Source organism: Lampris incognitus, chromosome 18, assembly GCF_029633865.1.
Source record: "Lampris incognitus isolate fLamInc1 chromosome 18, fLamInc1.hap2, whole genome shotgun sequence".
NCBI lineage: Eukaryota > Metazoa > Chordata > Actinopteri > Lampriformes > Lampridae > Lampris > Lampris incognitus.
Genome location: NC_079228.1, coordinates 28604732 through 28627762, shown reverse-complemented (window position 1 = coordinate 28627762; position 23031 = coordinate 28604732). Strand labels below are relative to the sequence as shown.

At 41.7% G+C, this 23031-nt stretch overlaps 3 protein-coding genes and 2 non-coding genes across 7 annotated transcripts; 1 reads left to right on the top strand and 4 right to left on the bottom strand.

The window, feature by feature from the left end:
* The first annotated feature begins 1030 nt into the window (after positions 1-1030).
* On the top strand, positions 1031-8939 carry ddah2 (dimethylarginine dimethylaminohydrolase 2). 3 transcript variants are annotated; one of them, XM_056298309.1, is made up of 6 exons: positions 1031-1220; positions 2653-3371; positions 4688-4876; positions 6108-6227; positions 7490-7633; positions 8074-8939. In XM_056298309.1, exons 2-6 carry the CDS (start codon positions 3072-3074, stop codon positions 8191-8193), a joined length of 873 nt encoding a protein of 290 aa, XP_056154284.1. In that variant the 5' UTR covers positions 1031-1220; positions 2653-3071; the 3' UTR covers positions 8194-8939. The 3 variants fall into 3 exon arrangements, with proteins under 3 accessions (XP_056154284.1, XP_056154285.1, XP_056154286.1); XM_056298310.1 differs by lacking the exon at positions 1031-1220 and adding an exon at positions 1552-1721; XM_056298311.1 differs by lacking the exon at positions 1031-1220 and adding an exon at positions 1552-1725.
* A 139-nt stretch (positions 8940-9078) lies between these two features.
* Positions 9079-14492, bottom strand: rps5 (ribosomal protein S5). The gene is made up of 6 exons (XM_056298313.1): positions 14420-14492; positions 13593-13699; positions 13091-13300; positions 12441-12569; positions 10934-11032; positions 9079-9194 (listed from the first exon to the last, which is right to left on the bottom strand). Coding segments are annotated over exons 1-6 (615 nt in total). The 5' UTR covers positions 14421-14492; the 3' UTR covers positions 9079-9125.
* Positions 11110-11242, bottom strand: LOC130129429 (small nucleolar RNA SNORA3/SNORA45 family). The gene has a single exon (XR_008812035.1). It is a non-coding gene; the product is annotated as a small nucleolar RNA SNORA3/SNORA45 family (small nucleolar RNA).
* Positions 13386-13518, bottom strand: LOC130129430 (small nucleolar RNA SNORA3/SNORA45 family). The gene has a single exon (XR_008812036.1). It is a non-coding gene; the product is annotated as a small nucleolar RNA SNORA3/SNORA45 family (small nucleolar RNA).
* Positions 14493-14644: 152 nt separating the features above from the next.
* ppt2b (palmitoyl-protein thioesterase 2b) lies at positions 14645-22903 on the bottom strand. Its single transcript, XM_056298423.1, has 8 exons — positions 22432-22903; positions 21458-21611; positions 21120-21215; positions 20369-20476; positions 20122-20205; positions 19392-19476; positions 16814-16868; positions 14645-16033 (listed from the first exon to the last, which is right to left on the bottom strand). The coding sequence occupies exons 1-8, from the start codon at positions 22609-22611 to the stop codon at positions 15890-15892; spliced, it is 906 nt and encodes a 301-aa protein (XP_056154398.1). The 5' UTR covers positions 22612-22903; the 3' UTR covers positions 14645-15889.
* Positions 22904-23031: the final 128 nt, after the last annotated feature.

Genomic DNA, 23031 nt, shown 5'->3' with positions numbered 1-23031 from the left:
GTGCGCTCACCTATGTTACATTTTCCAGTGTTCTCTCTCTCTCTCTCTCTCTCTCTCTCTCTCTCTCTCTCTCTCTCTCTCTCTCTCTCTCTCTCTCTCTCTCTCTCTCTCTCTCACTGTGTTGATAAATTCTTCTCGGTGTTGTACCTCACTCTGGTCAGTAGAAGGGAACATTGTGCAGCACTATGAGTCGGGGGGGGGGGGGGGTGTTACAACACACACACGCGCGCGCGCGCATGTGTGCATGTAGACACAACAGCATTTATAGATGAATTATGTCACCGTGTTTATATTTATATCACTGGAGACAAAGACCAAATGCACGAATAGCGTGTGTGTTGCTAAAAATAGGGGGAAAGTTTGAGAAACAGCACATTTTTGAGGCTATACACACCGTGCACTATACAACAACTCTCAAAACTACATATATCCAGTGAGTATGTGGTAAGTTTCAAGTCACAGGGGTGTTTGGCTGGTGAAGCAGGCTGTTGATCCCCTCAGCCTCTGCAATGTGAAATATCAATTGACCCACATTTCAGCAGAAGCCAGATTATAATTTTTTTTCTCTCTCTCTCATTTCACGCAACAGTAAACACTAACAATGCTTTATATAGCCAGGCCTTGATCCAATATCTCTCAGGATGAATTACCTGAGAGACAGAGAGATAGATAGAGAGAGAGAGAGAGAGAGAGAGAGAGAGAGAGAGAGAGAGAGAGAGAGAGAGAGAGAGAGAGAGAGAGAGAGAGAGAGAGAGAGAGAGAGAGAGAGAGAGAGAGAGAGAGAGAGAGAGAGAGAGAGAGAGAGCTGAATCTGATTGACAAATTAATACATCCAATAGCGGAATACATCTGATGTGGTCAAGCCAAGTCAAGTCAATTTTATTTGTGTAGCCCAATATCACAAATTACAAATGCGACCATTTATTTAGACACGTGTTGGGGGGGGGGTATTGCTGGAGGGGAGGGAAGAAGAGGAGAGAAGGGATTTCAAGTTTATATAAGGCAAACGCAGGACTGAGCGAATGGGAGAGTGGGCTGTGCACTGGTTCCTTCGGAAACAATGGATCAGGGGGAAAATATGAATCCTTAATCTTCCTGGAGGAGCTCATACAGTTCTGATGTGTCAGAGGTTCTCTGTACAGTAAGAAGAGGAGACAGGAGTCTGTGCAGGGCACCCATGCTTATTTTGACTTGACAAAAATTGGGATTTCACGTGCAGGGTACGTATATGATTCTCTCTCTTTCTCTCTCTCTCCAGACATATATCTAATATAGATAGATAGATAGATAGATAGATAGATAGATAGATAGATAGATAGATAGATAGATAGATAGATAGATAGATAGATAGATAGATAGATAGATAGATAGATAGATAGATAGATAGATAGATAGATAGATAGATAGATAGATAGATAGAACTCGCAAAAAGTGAGCCTTGTTGTAAATCTGGATGCTGTGTTTTCCTCTAAAGGGGGGGGGGCCTTTGGACAGGACGTGTGGGGGAGGGGGGGTGAAAGAGGGGAGGGGTAGAGAGGGAGGGCGGATGAAAGAGTGAGGAGGCAGGAGAGGTGAACGGGACGGGGCAAAAAAAGAAGAAAAAAAAGAGAAAAAAACAGGAGAGGGGAATAGCGGGAGCTGGTCGGTTTGGGATTTAAGCATGACAGAGTGAAATAGAGAGAGAGACGGAACAGAAGACGGGACGGACGACAGGAGGGGAGGTGGGTAGGTTTTCGCTACATGTCTCCGCGCAACTTTCAGCGGAGCTCGCTGGAAGTGTGCGGGGCTCGCGAAGGGCTGCCGCATCACCCCAACTTAGTTAGTGTTGCGAGGTGCTGCCGAGCCCCGCAGGCGCTATAGCGGTTAACATGAACGCTGATGCTGGTTATTCCAGCCGGCCGCTGTTATCGTTATTATCGTTGCTGAGATTATCTGACGATGCATAGATGCCACGCTAGAATAATACATCGGAATATGGCGATTTTTTTTGTGAGCGTGCTCGGCGCTCATTCTCACATCCATTGAGGCTCCTAACAGAAATATAACGGCAATTCCCAACACTTGTTGCACCGGTTTGAGATATGAGTCGATTTTTGGACGCGTACAAACGCGTGTGGGACGACACGGGGCCCGACTGTTCGCTCCCAGGAAGCGGCTGCTTTGATCCGAAGACAGACGATAAAGGAGACTATTGTCCCGACCGGAGCCCACGGTCCAGGAATGGGAAGGCTATGCAACATATTGCATGACCGTTGTGAAATGTCCCCCCTTCTGATCTAACTCTCAAACAAAGCTCCCTTGTACTGTCGCCTCTGGGGTGTCTCTGATATTTCCACTGGCTTTGCATTGCACCACGTCTAGCACTAAATACCAGTTTGATAAACTGGATATAGTTGTTACATCATTTCTCGTCCGTGTACCATTATTCAGTATACCGTGCATTTTAATCTTTACCTCTCCAAAATAGCGATAGGCTATGTGTCTAGGGGACATGGGCCCGATAGATTGTGCAGAGAGATGAGTGCAGTGGTGCATAAGTAATGTGACCACTGTAGTTTTAGCCAGCTAAGCATTCCCAAAACAGCCCCCATATTCAGCCCTTTATCAACTTGCCCATCCTTTTTTTCTTTTTTTCTCCCCCTCCACACACAGGCTGCGATCATCACACTGAGCCTCCACTTCCACTTCTCCACGTCTCCGCACCAGGTCGGATGCAGAAGGGGCCCGGAGCCACTGCACTGGGCCATTGGCGTGAAAGCATTAAGGGGAGAAAGGGATGAAGACAGTCTTCAGTGTAATTTCACACCTAGACGACAGACTGCCCACAGTGCTGCCGTTTCACTCCTTTGGCTGTCTTTATCTATCTCTCTGTTAGCTATCTTTATTTGAAAGTTGGGAACACACACACACACACTTGCTTTCACCCCTCCTTTGTCATCTATTGGCAGCACATGTACATTGCCTTTGTGCTGGAAGAAGACTAACTCCTACTTTCTGACAACATTGCTGCAACTTTCCACAAGGCCCCTCGTCCTTCCTCCCATACACCGTAGACGCACTGTACAGGCGCCATGGCGAACATGTGCCCGTATGGCCGTTTTACCCACGCGGTGGTGCGGGGTATTCCAGAGACCTTTGGGACTGTGGCCGGGGCAGGCCATGAGAATGGGGAGAATTCGGTGGATTTGGCCAAAGCGCAGCGTCAGTTTGGGGTCCTGACGGGGGCCCTCAGACAGAAGGTGGGTCTGCAGCTCATCGAGATTCCCCCGGACCCCGAGCTGCCGGAGAGCTGGAGGATTGAGGACGTCGCCGTCATCCAGGGGGACACGGCACTCATGACCAGGCCTTTCAAAGACCAGAGACGCAGCGAGGTATAAAAAGACTTAGTCCCCAGTTCATCAGAGTGGTTTGGTCAATTTTTTTTCTTTCATTGTAGGAAGAGTTTAGGTTGAGTCGTTTCAGTTGTCAGTCACAGAAAGGTATACCAACTTGGACTTTTTCTGTGTACATTGAAATTTTCTGGCCCTGTGAGGTGAACATCATCCGTCTGGTATGCCAAGTAAGATAACAGGGACATATATAGAGTCATAGATGTGAAGCACAACTGTTAAGTGACTTTGTGGTGAGCAGAACGATACGGACTCACCAATCGTTCCTACTTTCTAATTTGTTCCTACACACCCAGAGATTTTTGTTTAGCTCTCAAGTTTGTCTGACAGGTAGAATCAAACTCTGATTATCTGTAATTCCTTCCCACTAACATCTGTTGTCTCCATTCTGCAACGAGCAGTCAAACAGGTTTGCAAAAACATCAGTGTTATACAATTGGTTCCACACTGGGCTTTGCGACAAACTGCAGGGCTAAAACATCCCATGGGTGTATAAGAACAAACGTGTGTGTACGAACGGCTGATGGATGAGGCCCAACTTGTCTTAAGTTTGTAATCGGAAGTGGGCCTCGTATCGTATTGACTCCACATTTGCAAGTGAGTAGCTAACGTTACATATGTTTCACATAATGTCCTGATTGGATGCTTAACATTGACGTTGTAAAATAGATGCTTTTGCACCAGTTCAACAGAGCTACAGTGAGCTCATCAGTATCACGCTTTTGGCTAGCCAGCAAGCCCAAAAAGCAAGCTGACACTTAAGTAACACTTAAAACCCCCCTTATTTTAATCAAAAGATTGGTTTGTTTGAGCGTGTTATAGCTGATGGAGGACGTCTTGCATCTGTGTCGATGTTGTTTCTGGTAAATCCTACCTGGAGTGAAACCACATGGGCAATACCAAGTGATCGAATACGAGGGGGAGGCTAAGAGAGAGTAGTGGTGGGGGTGCAGAATCAGTATATTTTGCCAATTTTCTTACCAATTAGATTATTATTTTGATTGAAAAAACACAAAATTTTTGACATCCTACAACGGTGTATGTTTTTAGATACACTCAGTCGCAAACATATTTGAAGGCATCCCACTCCACCCTTGAGTCTATGCAGATGGCACAGCTAAATGTAAGCCTAAATGTGAGTCAAGGTTCAAAAGGTGCATCTAAAAACTTTCTTAATAAAGTTAACCAACTTGGCATTTATTTGATCTTTCAATTCACCTTAACACCGATCCTCGCCGCTTGTATGTCTTGGTTTTTAACCTACCCGTCTGTCTGTCTGTCTGTCTGTCTGTCCACAGGTGGAGGCGGTGAGGAGGGTGATGTCAGAGCTGAACCTGACGGTGGTGGAGATGGGGTCGGAGGAGGGGGGCTCCGGTGGGGCTACGCTCGAGGGCAGCGACGTCCTTTTCACGGGAAGGGAATTCTTCGTGGGCATCTCCTCCCACACCAACCACAGAGGAGCTGAGGTTCTGGCAGACACCTTCAGGGTGAGCGGCGCGGAGGAGATGGAGAGCGAATGATGATGGATAAGGGAATGTGTAATACGAGTGACAGGCTGGATGGATGAACAGACACACAGGATTCAGGGTACTCCAAAGGGGGTGCTTTTGCAACAAGGACCTGGGGCAGTGGTGGGAAGAAACAAAGTACAATTACTTCATTACTATACTTAGTTACACTTTTCAAGTATTTCTACTTTAAGAATATTAAGTTACGGAGACTTTTGAATTTTACTCCTCAGTTCAAAGCATCTATCTATACATTTTACTCCACTATATTGCATTTAACGTTACATTACATGTTATTAGATCTGTTCCACTTAAGGTAAAAAAAAAAATCAGCAAGGACTGCTGGTTTGGGATTGCTCATCAATGATTCATTTGGTTCATATCCATATAAATTACCATGACCACCTGAATTGTAATCAGTGCATGCATTAGCATTCATCTGCAGAAAAAGAGGTATAGTAAGCACACTATACCATATTATAGACTCTATTATGGCAGAATACGACAAATTATTTTACTTTAAATACATTTAAGAGCAAGTACTTATGTACTTTTACTTAAGTAGAAATGTTAATATCTTTCATCTTTACGAGAGTAATTTGGAGTCAGGGTATTAGTCCTTTTACATGAGTACTTCCACCACTGTTCTGGGATATTTTCTCTACTTGTGAAAACCTTTTCACCATAATGTACTATATTGTTAGTCTTTAAGCCAAAAGAACAAAAACAGTTATCAGAGCCAAGAATCTTACGTTAACACAATCCAAAACGAGCAGGCGGCCATCAGCCTTATTGCACTAAGGGTATTTCACCATGTGAATAATGATGAATGAGAATTTTGCATTGACCAAGCAAACACAATATGCCCCTTTGGGGTCGACATGTCCGGCCCGTTAATATTGATCCTTCACCGATCTCCAAGTGCATTCATGGCACTTCTGTTTCTCCATGCACGCTTGTAAATTGCGCCCGTTCGTGTTCAGTGAGTTTGAGTGCTTTTGCAGTAAGAGACGAGAGCTGCATGTGTGGCCAAAACAGATGAATCAAAGAAACCATTCAAAACCAGCCAATATTTCAAATAGCAAAGTGATAAGGGAGTGGAAGGGAAAACAGTATGTGGGCTTAAAGCCAGAAATAGGTCTTCACTGTTCCAGCCTTGTTTTTGCGGTTCCTGTAATGTAATGTAATGTTCCTGTGTCTTTCTGTTTAGGACTTTGCTGTATCCACTGTTCCTGTATGTGGTGGGGCTCGACTGAAAAACATCTGCTCCATGGGAGGGCCAAACGCTATCATCATCAGCAGTAGTGACGGGGCCAAGAAGACTCTACGGGTGAGTGTGTGTGTGTACATTTTTTCAATGTTCAACTTGTCTCTAGATTTTGCAGCCCCAGTGCTGTCCCTCACAGCACAATGCTGCAAATGAAACTTTCAAATACAATAAGAGACCCCCGTACCCCCCCCCCCCAATATATTCTTCGCCTGATTTCTGTTATGTGGTATGCTTAAGCCCATCTTCAGGTTAGTTTGAGCAGCTGACATTGTCTGCATGCCTTCTACCCGCTGAAACCTTTCCATAATGGACATAATTTCAACACTGACCAAGATAGTATCAAATGTCTTCACTGTGAGTGGTGATATAGTACAGGACATTTTTAGGCAGTACGATGTCAGTGGTTAGAAATTTGAATAAATATCACAAACTGTCAGAGATGCATTTCCCCACCCCTGTTATTTAGAGACACCGCCTCCCATTTTCCCACCTCGCTCTCCACCCCACAAATTAGCATTTTTTCATAAGTATGCACTGGGTGGAGAGGAGCTTAAGCCATGTATTACATAACCCTTAATTTGATCTACATGAACGATCCAACCAAGTCAAATTGCTTGTACGTGCAAACTTACTTGGCTGGTATGTTTATTGTGTGTTATACAAACTTTGTTGTTGTACACAAATGTTTAGAGTACATATGCAGAAATGTAGTTTGGTCGATGTTATAGGCCAGTATTGGCCCCTGGCATTTATGTCGTTATTGCATTTTTCTCACCGATAATCTATGATAAATAAGAAAAATACCACAAAACAAGATGTAAGTACCAAGTTTTGATTTATTTTAAGATCGACATAATCATGTTTTGTCAATGATTTTTAGATGGCAAGAGCAGTTCCAAATAAATCCTGAACTATATGAGATTTAAAATGCATCTGACTTTGATTATTTTCTTTCCTGGGTAAGCAAAAATGTATCAGTCAGGCTCTAATTTGTAGACATTAGTCCTGTGTAGTTGTCAGTAGGCCCATTACTGTATACTGTGCGTTTAACTTTCCACCTCTTCCAGATGTGCTGTCTAATATCCTAGAGGAGGGTCGCCTGCCCCTTTTGTTAATATCTGTTTTGCTTCTCCCTGGTCTTATATAATCTACACACACCCTGTCTCCTGACTGCCAGTGTCATGCTAATGGAATTAGTGCCGCCCACGTGTGTGTGTGTGTGGTGTGCATAACGTCTGTGGCGTCAGAAAGCACTGAATGCTTGTAATTCGGAGGCAGTATGTAGTAACACTGTGTGTGTGTGTGTGTGTGTGTGTGTTCAGATGATGGAACAACTGACCGATCACCACTATGAAATGCTGACTGTCCCCGAAGACTCAGCAGCTAACTGCATCTACATCAAGGGCCCCTCCAATGTGGACTACCTGCTCCATCGAACCTCTGATGAATGTCCCGACAGTGTCCCGGCAAGTACCAATAAGGATCCATATGTCACATTTTTTGGCAAAAACCTTGCAGATTTTGCAAATACACGAGAGATTAGTTGAAATTTATAAGTATGAGAGTCTCTCGATAGATGCCACATTAGGTTTTTGTGGACCATTTATGCTCTTTAGTAGAGCAATTAATTATGCATGTCTAGTACATTGGGATATCTAGGTTCCTAATTGTTATTCTCTCAAAATGGGCTAATGTATTTGTGAAACAATTCCTGGAGCATGTCTGGCTATAGAGTATTTTCTTGTTATAGCATCTCTATATAAACAGCATAAACGCGCATATATTAACTATTCTTAGCCTCCCTAAGTTCTTAACTTTAGCAACTTGGTTTTATGGCTACCTTTAAGCATTGTCGACCGCCTGGTGATGCTGTCAGTGAGTTGGGTGTCGCGTCTTCTCTCTCCAGGCTTTCCAGAAGTTACCAGACTACACCCTCCTCCCCGCGGCCTGCAGTGAGGCCTCCAAGCTCGGAGCATCGCTCTCCTCTCTCTGCCTTCTCATCAACAGAAAGCACACCTACTTCTGAACACCTCTTTTAGTCCCCCTAGTGCGCACACATCAAGTCCCTTGATGCAGCATTTAGACAATGACTAACACTTTAATGTGAAGCATTTCTTATTACACAAACAAGTCCGTGTATGACTTACCACTACTACACTCGAATACGCAGTATTTGTACCATTAAGAAAACCATCTGACTGTAATGTGAACTAATCAGCTTTGGGCATACTATAGACTGCACTGTGCACAATCTTTGCATAGCTGCGCCCCCTACAGAGACAAGAATGCAGTACAGACATCCATACAAACCATGACATTGTTCAGATTTTACGGCAGCATCAAAACGCAAATTTAGTTTTTCTCCACTGTTTGAACTTTTGGGTCATGACCACTCCATCACCAGGACTCAACGACCACCATGGAGTCCACATGGGAAAAGAGCTGGGATTTAAATTGTTTACTTAAGAGATTGAATGGAATTTACATCTCCAGATATAGATTAGCTACTTATTATTTAGGATATTTAAAGGAATCACTTGGCTTAATACTGGGAATATCTAGTCCTTAATAGCAAACAGGCTACAAGAACCAATTTTAATGTTGCATTCCCAAGTCGCATTCCTTCACTGACACTCCTATACGGTACATGTAAGTGCTTAGCTCTGTAGAAATAGATTTAATTTCACTGTCAATAGTTTTTGTATGTCTTAGTTTCTACACTATATAAAGTGCAGAGATGCAAATAAATTGAACTCAGCACAAGATTTTCCTTGCTCATCCATTTTATGACTGTCTCATAAGAAACTTTTCACATCTTGTAAGAAACGTAAACCCACATTTCCTCATCACTGGATCGGTACTTATTGTGCAGCGTAATGCATCAATATCAGTAATGACACCAAAGGAAATGTCGATGTCGTAACATTTATTTCATGGTTTTTGAGAAAACAAACATTTTTAACGGTTGGATTTGGCCACTCTCTCCAACTCATCCTTCTTCTTGATGGCATAGGAGTTAGATGATCCCTGAATGGGGGGGAGATAGGTAAAAATGCCTTAATTATTAACAAAAACCACAGTCACAGCCCAATACAATACACCACAAACAACATTTTATCTAGATTAAAGTCCAGCTGAAATGGCATTTCAAGAGTATCTGATTTTTGTATCGTGACGTAGTTCGGAGTGAAACAGGACAGACAGATGGGACATGACACTGATTTGAACATTGACAAGTGGGCGTGTTGTGAACTAGCTTACTAATGAATCTCAGCTCTGTGCCGCTACAAGCTGAAGATTGATCGATTGGTGAATGTAATGATGTTATTGGTTGAAAATTGATCGGTTCAAGCCTACATCTTGATTGGTGTATCGCACGCATCATATTTTGTTTTACAGGAAGAAACCATGCATTGGATTTTGATATAAAAATACAAAGAAATTGATTTTTTGTATTTTTTGGCATACATTCTTAAATAGGTGCACAATATGACTGGGGATGTGACATAAACTGGTTAAAAATAAAATTTTCATTTCACCTCAGCTTGGTGGGCAGATCCAATTACAGTTAGCAAATGTACTATACAAGTTTGATAAAGTGAGATATACATGTTAGAAAATATCGTGCATAAAGACTGTTTCCGATTCTGCTTATCAATTCATATTCTTTGAGGGGTGCGGTCAAAACAGGTCGTGCTTATTTCACAGAAGAAAAAAAAAACAAAATTTTCAAAAACCTTTACAGAAGTCATATTCACAACTGACCTCATACAATTTAAGGAACCTGTAAATTAATTTCATACAGTTTATTTTGGTTGCTGTTATTATACGATTAAAAAATAACCCATTCATTCTTTTTATTCACTGTACTGTCTAAAACTGTAACACAAACCCGCTGGAATGACAACACGGCAACAGTCTAAAAACCGATTTAATTAGTTTGGGGAGTTGCAGCCCACGTGGGTGTTGACGAGAGAAAAGTATTTACAAATTTGACAGTTTTTAGCAATTCAATCAAGTATAGCTGGTTTACTGTCTCGCTGTTAAGAATAACACAAACATTTAGTTTTCACTTTCCCAACTGCGACGAGGTGCTGGCAGTTGGCTGAGGGTTGACTGAGGACGACAAGACATGTAAGGGAGCGGGAAACTGACACAACACTTCAAAACACGGTACACTCGATTTGTATACCATGCTGGCAAAGTTGTTTTGTCATGTTAGTCATGCATCCTCTTGCAAGAAATAAGTTTGGCACAGGTGTTGTACTATGCCAACCCGTCATTTTTTCAAACAAAATGAAGCCACGCTCTTAGTGCTTGGTGCAGTCCATGATGGCACAGCTCTCTACCCAGACTCATGGGCTCGATACTCAATGATCTTTCCACAAAACAAAATCTATTGCTTTGAACAGTATTGTTCAGCCCAGAAAGAGCACCAGTATGTAGCTTAGGAGACAGGAAGATGTGCATGCATTCAACTCACATGACTATAGGTGGAGACGGATAGCCAGGTCTCGGTACTGAAACTGAAACTAGCGCGAGTGAAATATGTTTAGGAGCCGATAAGCAGAATCGAAATTAAAATTTCTTAATGATTCCATTGGAATCAGATTTTTGCAACTCATTATAACTTGGAACCGGTTTTTGATGCCCAATCCTAATTTTATTCCACAAAAACAACAACAAACAAATACAATGCAAAGAAAATTTCAAGGGAAAATTATATAATTGAGAATGGTTGTATCCTGATGTGGACAAAAGATTACCTTGGCTGCATTGATCAGCTCATCAGCCAGACACTCAGCAATGGTCTTGATGTTTCTGAAAGCAGCCTCTCTTGCTCCTGTGCACAACAGCCAGATAGCCTAAGAAAAAGGGGATTGAGACATTAGCGAGTGAGACATAAGAATTAACATCTGCAGAATGCGGACACGCTAGAATCCAATGTGTCTGAGTTGGTGATTGACTGGGTCACGTCAGACTACAGCCAATGAATAAACACAGACATTTCCTCTGCGAGCACTCTAGCACACCGGGACAACGGGGTAGTGTCCAGGCGTGACTCTAGCCTCGCTCAATACATGCTGTACACACAAATGATCAATTCTACAGAGAACAATTTAATTATGTTGGCCATTCTGGGAATAGCTTCCTTTGAACTTTCCAGAAATGACAAATAACCAAATAATATTTTTGGCCTCAAAATTGTGTGCCATTAACACTAGAACAACCAAGGTGGTCATTTTGACCGTTTTGGATTTTCAGAGTTTAATAACTGTGAAAAAAAAATAGACCTGCTGCTCCCTGAAGGCTCCTAGAATTGCATTAAAATCAGTTTTAGATCAATTGCACAAAAAAAGTTGTAAGATCTACCTAAAACGACTATGAGCTGTCAAAATGACTGCTTGTAATTTGCACGTCATGTCACTATTTATGACGTCTTGGTCGCATCATTTCCTTTGCGAAGGTCATTGCTCTGTCCTAGAACACACTAGCATTCTCCAATGCAGAGTAATAGTCTAAACTTGATTTTTGATTATTGCCAACATGTCTGATCACAGACGCCGTTTCAGATGCACCATGACTACCACCAACATGTTGCAGTATTCACAGGCGTTGGACAGCAGAGATTTTAAATTGTTTGAAAAATAGTATGAAAGTTGTTGTCAGTCATTTCTTAACAGACATATTAACATATGTAATGCACTAATATCCCAATTGGGTATTTATCTTGACAGAATATAGAGTTTAAAAACCGTCAAGTTATTTTGACGGCCCATGGTCGTTTTAGGTAGGAGTGAAATCCAAGTCGTTCTAGTGTTTAAATGTGGGATTATATGCGGTTCAGCCATACATACACCCCAATGTCAGTAAAAAGTGTAAGAGCCTAAAGACGCTGCTTAGTGTCCACTGCACTTTAAACGCAACAGTCGGGTACATTTCAAAGCGAGTTGCTTAAATTGATTCATTTAGCTTCAAGGTAAGAACATTTTGTAATGTAACACGATGGCACAAAGACTGAATGTGGTGCTTTGAAAAATCCCTGCTTCAATAAATTAGAAACGACGTTGACTCCCCAAAATGGGATTATCTCCCATCAGGTGAAGAACCTCAACTTTACAAACTGTTAAGTCGGTACGAAAAGAAAAATACACTACTGTCTACAACTCAAGTATCTTTAGACCTATAAAAACCAATTGTTTTTTGTTTGTTTTTTTAAATGGCAACTGATGAATTTCCGTTTTCAGAATTTTCAGGCCCCCCCATCATTACCTGGTTGACTCTGCGAAGGGGGGAAACGTCTACAGCCTGCCTCCTGACGGTACCGGCACGACCGATACGGGTGGAGTCCTCACGGGGTCCACTGTTGATGATGGCATTCACCAACACCTGAAGGGGGTTCTGAAAGAACAAAAAAGGCATTACAGGGTCAATCATTACACAAGTGGAAAGCTACCACTTTAATATAGACACGTTTGAAAATATTTTGTTGCCACATTGTTAGAAACTTCTCACTGTGTTTAGAGACATTAGATAATAATCACAGTTATACATGAACCCCTTTGATACCCCACTAACAAAAATTGAGCCACAGAAAAAGATCTATACAGCACATGTGAGTATACAGTTGTATAGTGCAAAAAGGACTGTACTTGGTCAGTGAAACTGATAAAAGAAACAACTTGTTTATAGTTCTGATAATTGTGTTTACTCAAAGTTTACCTATGGTTGACTTGATGAACACGGGAGCAGGATTTCACATAAAATTTCCTGGTCATTCTGTCAATTTTAGCAACAAACTGGGTTTCAAGTTCACTACAAATGCATCTGTACTCAAATGTGGACCAACCTGAAAAAACACCCCAAGGAAGTATCACTGCTGTATTGAGTACACTAAGATTGGCTCATCACCCTGTACGCACCTCCCCTGTCAGCAGGTGGATGATCTCAAAGGCGTGCTTGACAATGCGCACGGTCATCAGCTTCTTGCCGTTGTTGCGGCCATGCATCATCATAGAGTTGGTCAGACGCTCCACGATGGGGCACTGAGCCTTGCGGAAACGCTTGGCGGCATAACGGCCCCCAGAGTGTGGCAGGAACTTGGCGTACTTCTCTTTGACAGCAATGTAATCCTGTGCAAAAGAAGGGATGCTTTAGTTAACATGATTTACACAATAGAACTTGGAATGATTTCTTGATAGGAAAAATAAGTACTGGCAGTGTCTCTGAGATGGTGATTGACTGGGCCACAGTAGGCTTCAGTCAATGAATAAGCAAAGAAGTTTTCTCTTTGAGAACTCTAGCACACCAGAACAATGGGGCAGTGTCCAGGCGTGACTCTAGCCTCAGTTTAAAACATAGTGAGCAAGTGACAACGTACATGCTATGTCAACTGGACTTTTTTTTTTCTTTCAGACTCCTTACCTGAAGGGAAATGTCATTGATCTGGACATCGTCTGTGCTCCACTTTCCAAAGAGTTTGATTTCTGGGGTCTCAGCCACGGCTGGGGCAGTCTCCCACGTCTCAGTCACTGAGGGGGGAAAAGTGCATGTGCTCTACATTACAAGAGTTAAGTCACAACTGATCCTAAACACACTGTATGCCCGATTTATATACGTGCCAAATCTCCTGATTTTATGTTTTGATAGCTCCTACAACAAAGGCTAGATGTCGGTCACAACCATCCAGCTCTCACATAACGAAAAAGGCAGCTTGACCCGCAAGATGAAGTATCAAGTAATCAACATCTATTCATTTTCATTGAGCGCTCTCATATCTTTAGCATTCAGGGCACAAACTGACACAACGCCGAAGTTGTCCCATACGCTCACTACAGGGCCCACGTTGAAGCCTTTATAACGCTGCAGCCAAGACGAGCCTAAGTGGCCGACCAGCTACAAAGCACTCAGTATGAGCAATACCTAACGACTGCATTTACTTCTGGAGCAAACTCCATCATGAAAAAGTGAACACATAAAAACTGTAACGGGCTGTTAACTCCACACTATCGAGATCGCAGAACAACACGCCGCATTCAATAGCGGACACATGTGTTAGCAGATAGCCACATGCTAACGCTCCGCGCTGTTGCGCTCGAAAGCATCATCTTGTGGAAATAAAGCCAGATTTGGGCCAAAACAAGACCATTTATTTGTTTATTCTATAAATAACGATACTAGCGCAATCGGTTACAGGAAACGACCCGTGTAAGCAATGTTTGAAGGAAAGAAAAACATCTTTTTTTACTCACTTGTGTCCGCCGTTCTGCACCACACTTCTCTGACACGGAAAAGGGCCTTCTCGAGGCGAAGCAGAGGGATATCCGGTGGATTGGCGGTTACTTCCGGTATCAGGGCGCGTATGTAATTGTAGTCTTTTACGTGGAACATTGACTCGGGTAACAGGTAAATTTGACTCCCTCATGCGATAAAATTTAAAATGAAGAAACTAGAGCATTAAATGAAGCATAGCCGTTAAAACCTATAATCTTTATTGGGGATTTTATAATCAACAACTCTTATTTGCAGAATAGTAATATGAACCTTTAGGAAATTGCAGTGGATGCTGGCAAAATGTTTTTGCGATGTTATTTGAAAAATAAGTATCCAAGATCAAAATGTATCAATCTAAATCATTTTTTTCTGTCAAGACTCTTAAAAATGGATCGGACAAAGATATCCTTTAATTCAATATCAATTTACGCAATTTATCCTATTAACTCGTATAGTAATACATAAAACAAAAATTCAACAATAACAAAATACATTTACATAATACTGCAAAGTCAACAGCTTGAAAACATTTACAACATATTCAGCAAACCTTTCCACCCTCACCATTTTCCCTTCAGTTTATCATCTGGCTAAAATTGTAACCATTTTGTGCAATGCATATTTCCCTCATTCACATAGTATTTTTTTCTACTTTGATGCACAATAGATATCCCCATTTTTTCCAACACCTTTAGCATAACAGAGATCCATAAACATTCAAAATATCAGAAGTAGTTAAGAAAAGTCATACACTTTCTGACGGAGACTGACAAAGGTTGATCAAAAGCCTGAGGTATCTAAATGCAATGGGAGGTAAAGTGTGCCATACAATAGGTTTGGTGGAAAGGTAAACACCGAAATAACACTGCCACACTTACACTTCCTATATTAGTCTCTACACTCCCTGCTTTTCATTTTAAGCACATCACTAAAGGCAGTGTGTCATAGCACTTTGGTTTGGGAAAAGGAACGTTGAGGTGCATGGAAAATATTCTAAATTTAAGGCTTGATCTACTGCAGTGATTGCTTACAAGGTTTACCCTAAAAGCACTGCATGAGAATGATAAAAATGATAAAATCCAAACAAATAAAATCTCATGCACATTAAAACACGGGGAAACATGATCTCCTTGAAGGAAAAAAAAAAGATAAAAAATACTTTGTCTTTAAAATGAGCAGGGCAGTGGATTTGTACATGTAGACAAGATGACAGAACATCAATCAGGCACTATTGTGTTGGGTGGTGTTTTTTGATTTTCTGAGGTATGTGTGGCCAAACACACAACTACACACATAGATCTCTTTAACTGTTTGAAAATATAATATGTACAGGCTATTCAGCTAGTGTTACACACTGCCTGTACAACCAGGTAAATGGTGGTAGCAAGAACTTGATCATACTGTAGAGATGAGACCATGTGTGCATGTTTGTGCGTTCTGGTGTGACACTACACCAGCCACTTCTCAATGCAGGTGTGGAACACAGTCTCATTGGAGTGCCACCAGACATGCTCTACTCCAGCCACAGAGCACAGAATTAGGTCCCCGCGAGCAGCCAGGGTCTTCAAACCAAATACATCTTTCAAGTACAACTGCAGTAACAAAGACAGGAATTAACAGAAAGGAGTCAAATCAAGTCTATTTGTAGTATATCAACTGTATCATCCCAGTGGACTTTTATAACTGAGAAACGGTTGTTAAAATGTCCCAAAATAATAGTGACTAGTATAATGAATGGAATATGAAGGATAAAACAACACAAAACAGCTGAACAGGGTAATACTTCAGGCAAATAAACCCTACAACAATGACAAAGTGATATCAACATTAGCTATACTGGCAGAATATCATTAACACACAACATGTCACATTACTTGCTTATTTGTAATATTCATTCATTCTCCAAACTGCTTATCCTTACTCAGGGTTGTGGGGATGCTGCAGCCTATCCCAGCAGTCATTGGGCGGCAGGTGGGGAGACACCCTGGACAGGCTGCCAGTCCATCACAGGGCTTACATAATCACACCTAGGGACAATTTAGTACTGCCGATTCACCTGACCTACATGTCTTTGGACTGTGGGAGGATACCAGAGCACCCAGAAGAAACCCACGCAGAAACGTGGAGAACATGCAAACTCCACACAGACGACAACCCGGGATGACCTCCAAGGTTAGACTACCCAGGGGCTCGAACCCAGGACCTTCTTGCTGTGAGGCGACCATGTTATCCACTGTGCCATCGTGCATATTTGTAATATCCTGGGCAGTTTCATTATGCAGCCTAAATTATAGAGTAAACTGTAGATGTACATCAAATGCAGGGGGAAGACTGAGGACAAGAAAGGTTTGTTTGTAAGTGATTCTACTCACATATTGGTGCTGCATCTCAACAACAGTCTCATTGTCATCATAAAATCCAAACTGACTGAAAAGCAAAAAGACAAGAGAGCCTATGAAAGGAAAGCCCAGAAAGAGTTATCAACTATAATCAGACACGGTTAGTCTTCTGGGGCAAATGCTTTTTAGAGGGAAACAAAGCATATGCTAATGAAATTTTTTTTTTATATGAAATAAGCAGAAAAGGTTCTTCTATACCATAAATAAGATAATCAGCATTATGAACAAAGACAGAATGTGAGTCTGCATGATTGCTGGTTTTTCTCGGTAAGGAGATTTTTTTCCCCAGTTGTTTCAATTCACATGTTCATATCACCCACACAAACTCACAAATGCCCTCCTTCCATTTCACCTGGCTATGTAAAACTACACTTATTGCTCGCTCAAAATCAACTTTGAGTGAAAGGCAAAAGTGGATTATGAGTCAAATACATTTAATGATTTTTAGGGTAAGGGAATGGGAGAAATTGTTAACTTGTTTTATCTATCTTTATATACAGTGCATCCGGAAAGTATTCACAGCCCTTCACTTTCCCCACATTTTGTTATGTTACAGCCTTATTCCAAAATGGATTAAATTCTTTTTTTCTCTCATCAATCTACACACAATACCCCATAATGACAAAGTGAAAAAGGTTTTGTAGAAATTTTTGCAAATTTATTAAAAATAAAAAACTGAAATATTACATGTACATAAGTATTCACACCCTTTGCTATGCCACTCAAAATTGAGCTCAGGTTCATCCTGTTTCCACTGATCATCCTTGAGATGTTTCTACATCTTGATTGGAGTCCACCTCTAGTAAATTCAATTGATTGGACATGATTTGGAAAGGCACACACCTGTCTATATAAGGTCCCACTGTTGACAGTGCATGTCAGAGCAGAAACCAAACCATGAAGTCAAAGGAATTGTCTGTGGACCTCCGAGACAGGATTGTATCGAGGCACAGATCTGGGGAAGGGTAGAAAAAAATTTCTACAGCTTTGAAGGTCCCGAAGAGCACAGTGGTCTCCATCATTCGTAAATGGAAGAAGTTTGGATCCACCAGGATTCTTCCTAGAGCTGGCCGCCCAGCCAAACTGAGCAATCGGGGGAGAAGGGCCTTGGTCAGGGAGGTGACCAAGAACCCGATGGTCACTCTGACAGAGCTCCAGCGTTCCTCTGTGGAGATGGGAGAACCTTCCAGAAGGACAACCGTCTCTGCAGCACTCCACCAATCAGGCCTTTATGGTAGAGTGGCCAGACGGAAGCCTCCGCTCAGTAAAAGGCACATGACAGCCTGCTTGGAGTTTGCCAGAAAGCACCTAAAGGACTCTCAGACCATGAGAAACAAGATTCGCTGGTCTGATGAAACCAAGATTGAACTCTTTGGCCTGAATGCCAAATGTCACATCTGAAGGAAACCAGGCATCTCTCACCACCTTGCTAATACCATCCCTATAGATAAACATGGTGGTGGCAGCATCATGCTGTGGGGATGTTTTTCAGCGGCAGGAACTGGGAGACTAGTCAGGATCGACGGAAAGATGAATGGAGCAATGTACAGAGAGCTCCTTGATGAAAACCTGCTCCAGAGCGCTCAGGACCTCAGACTGGGGCGAAGGTTTACCGTTCAACACGACAACAACCCTAAGCACACAGCCAAGACAATGAAGGAGTGACTTCAGGACTAGTCTGTGAATGTCCTTGAGTGGCCCAGCCAGAGCCCAGACTTGAACCCCATTGAACATCTCTGGAATGACCTGGAAATAGCTATGCAGCGACACTCCCCATCAAACCTTACAGAGCTCAAGCGGATCTGAAGAGAAGAATGGGAGAAATACCCCAAATATAGGTGTGCCAAGCTTGTAGCTTCATACCCAAGAAGACTTGAGGCTGTAATCACTGCCAAGGGTGCCTCAACCAAGTACTGAGTAAAGGGTGTGAATACTTATGTACATGCAATATTTCAGTTTTTTATTTTTAATAAATTTTCAAAAATTTCTACAAAACTTTTTCACTTTGTCATTATGGGGTATTGTATGTAGATTGATGAGAAAAAAAAGAATTTAATCCATTTTGGAATAAGGCTGTAACATAACAAAATGTGGGGAAAGTGAAGGGGTGTGAAAACTTTCCGGATGCACTGTACCTGACACCAGACACAGTGTAATAATTAACCAGTAACAACATATTATGAGGATATCATACTGGATGTCAAAGGTTTGTAGTGGTATCTCCTCACCATCCCCACTTCAATTTACGCCTAAGACAGCAGAGTAAGCAGTGTGTGATTATATAATAGGGAAATATTAACATCTAAATGAAATGACAGAAGATGTTGTACCGACTACAACATTTTTAGTACAGAACTTTCTTACAATTAAGTTTGCCATGATTTTTCCCCATCACATTACAGCTCCACAAATATACAAACTGAATGGAATACACCCAAGTTGACTTTTCTCACACGTCATGAGAATTTTTAACATATTCTGGATTTGAAAAGGCAATTATTTGTGGGCAACTCCAAAATAAGAGCCAAAACAGAACAGAAGACCAACTGACCTAGACTGCCAGGGTGTGATGACTCCATCGTCTGGACCTCCGATCAACACCAGCTTTTTGATCTTGAGGAAATTTCCCTTCCATTCTGTGTGAGAAAAGAAAAACACATAATTTCACAGGACCAAATGTACTTCCCAGGGGTTAAATTATATGATTTATAAACACACCACTGTCACACATTTATGTTTAAGTAAACAGAATGATGCTGGTAAATTTTCATGAAAATTTCAACTGAAACGGACTCCGCAACCTCAACAGCACATGACTCGGGCCTGATACAAATGTATTCAAAGGGACAGGGAATTGGCAAAAATCAACAAGACACTGAGGAATGCAATGTTCCTGTCTCTCTGCTTTTGAGCAAATAACAGCTAAAGGGCACAGAGACAGAAAATAACAGCTATATGTGAAGGGGTTACTACAAGACACAAATGGAAAAGTACCAGAACAACTCTCCAAGGACCAGAATACTGAGGCTAGAACTATTTTTCAAATACTCATAATTCCTGTTCTTTTCCTGACTCTAAAGTCTTACTACAGACCAACTGAGCTTATTCTAATGTAAACACCACGTATGGCCCACATATAAAAGTGGCAGGACCATGTAAGGTGTTGACGATATTTACAGACTTTAATGTAACACAAATCTAGCCAATGTTACTTTTGAAAAAAAGACTGATATAAACCCACCCACAGTTACAGAAGTTACACCAGTGAAGAATTTGCTGACCTGTTGTGTTGGGATTTGGCCTCTCGCTGTTGAGCAAAGCCAAATAGTCACTGCTGTTCACATACAAGTCCCTGTGGTGGGGATCTGGAGGAGACACGAAGAGAACATGGAGGAGATAACTGAACTTGTTTCTGGAATAATATTTTATAATCAAGTCAGGCGAGCAAAATAATGTAACTACACTTTGGAATTCTTAATCCTCTTTTTTTATGTGAGATAATCCTTCCTCGGTATTTTCTGGGCTCACCATTCCAGTAGTTGCAGATAGATATCCTCTGGCCTACTGAGGTGTAACAGAGATGGTAGAGGTTGGACTTCACAAACTGGGGGAAGAGGTACTTCAAATAGTCTGTGTCTGGGAAGAAACAGTAAGCCGAGAGGCGCATGAATATCACGTACTACTGGAAACAAAGGCCAACAGAATTGGATATGATTGTTTTTGCATAATTTAATGCATGTGTCTATAGTCTTTAGACCAAACCCTCAAGAGAGACTTAAAACATGATGGCCACAGCCTGATTAAAGTCCGGAAAGGAGACAACGCTATTTGTCCATTTTATGGTGAGGTTTTCCTTTTCTTGAGTGTTATAATATGTGTGTTATATCGTTCTCTTTAAGGAATTTATCTTTTCAGTTGTCCCTCTTTAGTGGAGGACAGAGGTTTGAGACCAGCAACAACCATAATAGGGTTGGTAGAGCTCAGTGACTTGCTCCAAGAAAAGCTCAGCACTTCTCTGATGCCAAACTCTTATTGACAGTTGGGATTAAACAGAAACAGTCCATCTACTCTCATTGCCTCATTTGTAATAAGGGGTTTGGGTCAAAGTACATAACCACCTTTTTCTAAAATGTATTAATATTCTGTTTTGGGGATGGGGCTGTATTAAATATGTTGCACTAAAACTGGGGACCCCACCCTACTTTGTCATTTTATGTGCATTGGGTATGAATAGAAATTGACAGCCTCTTTTTGCTTTGGCTTTGAATGTTGAACTAACCTCCATATTGCCCGGCCTGAGGTGAAGACAACGAGATGAAGGAGTGGACGTTGTGGCCGGGGAGTGTGGCGAGGATGCCTCTGCATATCAGCCCACCTGTGACAACATACAGCAGAAACACAGAGAGTAAAACATGAGGCAAACTAGTAGCTTTATGCATCCTCCATGTCTCATAAATACATAAACACTCTTGCAATCTCATGCTTTCAACACTGTGTACTCTCATTATCGTTCTCATGCTCACTCGTTCCTTCTGGCAAATACACAACACACAACACACACACACACACACACACACACACACACACACACACACACACACACACACACACATCCACCTTGGGAGTAGCAGATGAAGTTGACTCCATCCTCTGCATTTTGCATAATGGGGTAAATAGCTGCCTTGAAACCTTCCACTTGCTTCCATAGTGGCTGTAAACTGGCACTTCGGTCAAACAAGTCAATAACCGATACATTGGTTCCAGGATGGGACTGCAAAAGAGAGATAGTGGTTATGAAAGTAGAGTATGGTCATGTTGCAGGCAAGTACAGTGTACCACTGTTTAGTACCGTCTGATAGTGTCATATGAGTCTCACAAGAGCTGACATGTTAACCTTAGGGTGAAAAGCATTACCACACAGCAATAATGATTCATTATGAGATTTATAATCTTGGTCCAGTAGTTATAATATCTCAGATGCTTGTATTATCAGCCTTGGAATGCTTAACAGCTAATTGATTATAATGTAAATAAGTAGTAATGCATCTGAACAAGATGACAAGTGAATGAGCGAGACAGAGAGAGAACATGAATTTAAATTTCTCTTTTTTGAGGTATCAGTATGGTTTGGAGCATTCTTAGACAGCAGAAGTAAAAAAGGGGAACTGAACTCTGCTTGAATGCCCACAAAGGTAATCCTTCACAGTATTCACACTGAATGCTGCAGTGTTCATTGCTAAAATGAATCTCCTCCATTCATACTTATATCACGGACAACACAAATAAGTCCAGACTGTCACAATGAGCCAAGTAGCACCTCGCACTACCAGGAATTTAACTTGAACAGTTAAAAATGTAAAAAAAGTACTATAATTATATCTAACGTTTGTGTCCTGTGGACATTAAAATACGCTGGTTTTAGCGTGTGGATCCGGTTTTAAGGCAGAGATAAGACAACCTGAGGTAAGGCCGTTGCAACAACTCATCTTCGATATGACACACACACACAAAAAGCAACAAATAGCTCATTAACAAATATTTTCTTTTAACCTTAAGTCATACATTTGGACCGGTTTCTCTGATCAACTCACCTCGTTGATGAATCGTTTTAAATTAACAAAATCCCCTGAGCTGTCGAACAGTCCGTGGACTATGATCACCGGCTTGTACCCGATGACTGCAGCCCAGAGAGACGCACCGAGCAGCGGCCACAGAAGACCTGTCGCACCGCGTCTCTTTGAGCTCGAGTTGGCAAAATATGACCTTCCCATTATATACCCTGATCCGATAGAAAAGTGCTAGATTAAAATCTATAAAATTACGAATTGCTGAGGAAATTTGATAAAAAGTCCCGACATGCAATTTCCGCTGACTAATGTACTACTGGCACCTCCTGCAACTTTACATTTGAACAAATCTTCAACACGCCCCTGCAAAAAAATAAACCTCATTGCCGTCCAGTTTTTACTTAACAATTCTTTGTATATGAATCAGGTGCACACAGGTGGCAGCACAAATACATCTCACTGCTATCGAGGATTGACCGGTCTGCTGTTTTGTTTATTCCAGTTCCGACTGCAACGTGCGGTCGCAGCCTACCTCACTTCCGGTTTCTACTTCCCGCCCAGTGCTCCGGTGCCGTCCAGCATTTTAACTGGATCGCCAAAAAAAAAAAAAAAGCATATGCGATT

Excerpts from the sequence above, each read along its gene's own strand:
- ddah2 (XM_056298309.1), top strand. The coding sequence starts at position 3,072 with ATGGCGAACATGTGCCCGTATGGCCGTTTTACCCACGCGGTGGTGCGG. Across the intron at positions 4,877-6,107 it reads TTCTGGCAGACACCTTCAGG|GACTTTGCTGTATCCACTGT; the intron begins GTGAGCGGCGCG and ends CTTTCTGTTTAG. Across the intron at positions 7,634-8,073 it reads AATGTCCCGACAGTGTCCCG|GCTTTCCAGAAGTTACCAGA; the intron begins GCAAGTACCAAT and ends TTCTCTCTCCAG.
- rps5 (XM_056298313.1), bottom strand. Across the intron at positions 13,301-13,592 it reads TCAATGACATTTCCCTTCAG|GATTACATTGCTGTCAAAGA; the intron begins GTAAGGAGTCTG and ends TCTTTTGCACAG. Across the intron at positions 9,195-10,933 it reads AGCTGATCAATGCAGCCAAG|GGATCATCTAACTCCTATGC; the intron begins GTAATCTTTTGT and ends CCCCCCATTCAG.
- ppt2b (XM_056298423.1), bottom strand. The coding sequence starts at position 22,611 with ATGGGAAGGTCATATTTTGCCAACTCGAGCTCAAAGAGACGCGGTGCG. Across the intron at positions 21,612-22,431 it reads TAAAACGATTCATCAACGAG|TCCCATCCTGGAACCAATGT; the intron begins GTGAGTTGATCA and ends TCTCTTTTGCAG. Across the intron at positions 19,477-20,121 it reads GCCAAATCCCAACACAACAG|AATGGAAGGGAAATTTCCTC; the intron begins GTCAGCAAATTC and ends TTTCTCACACAG.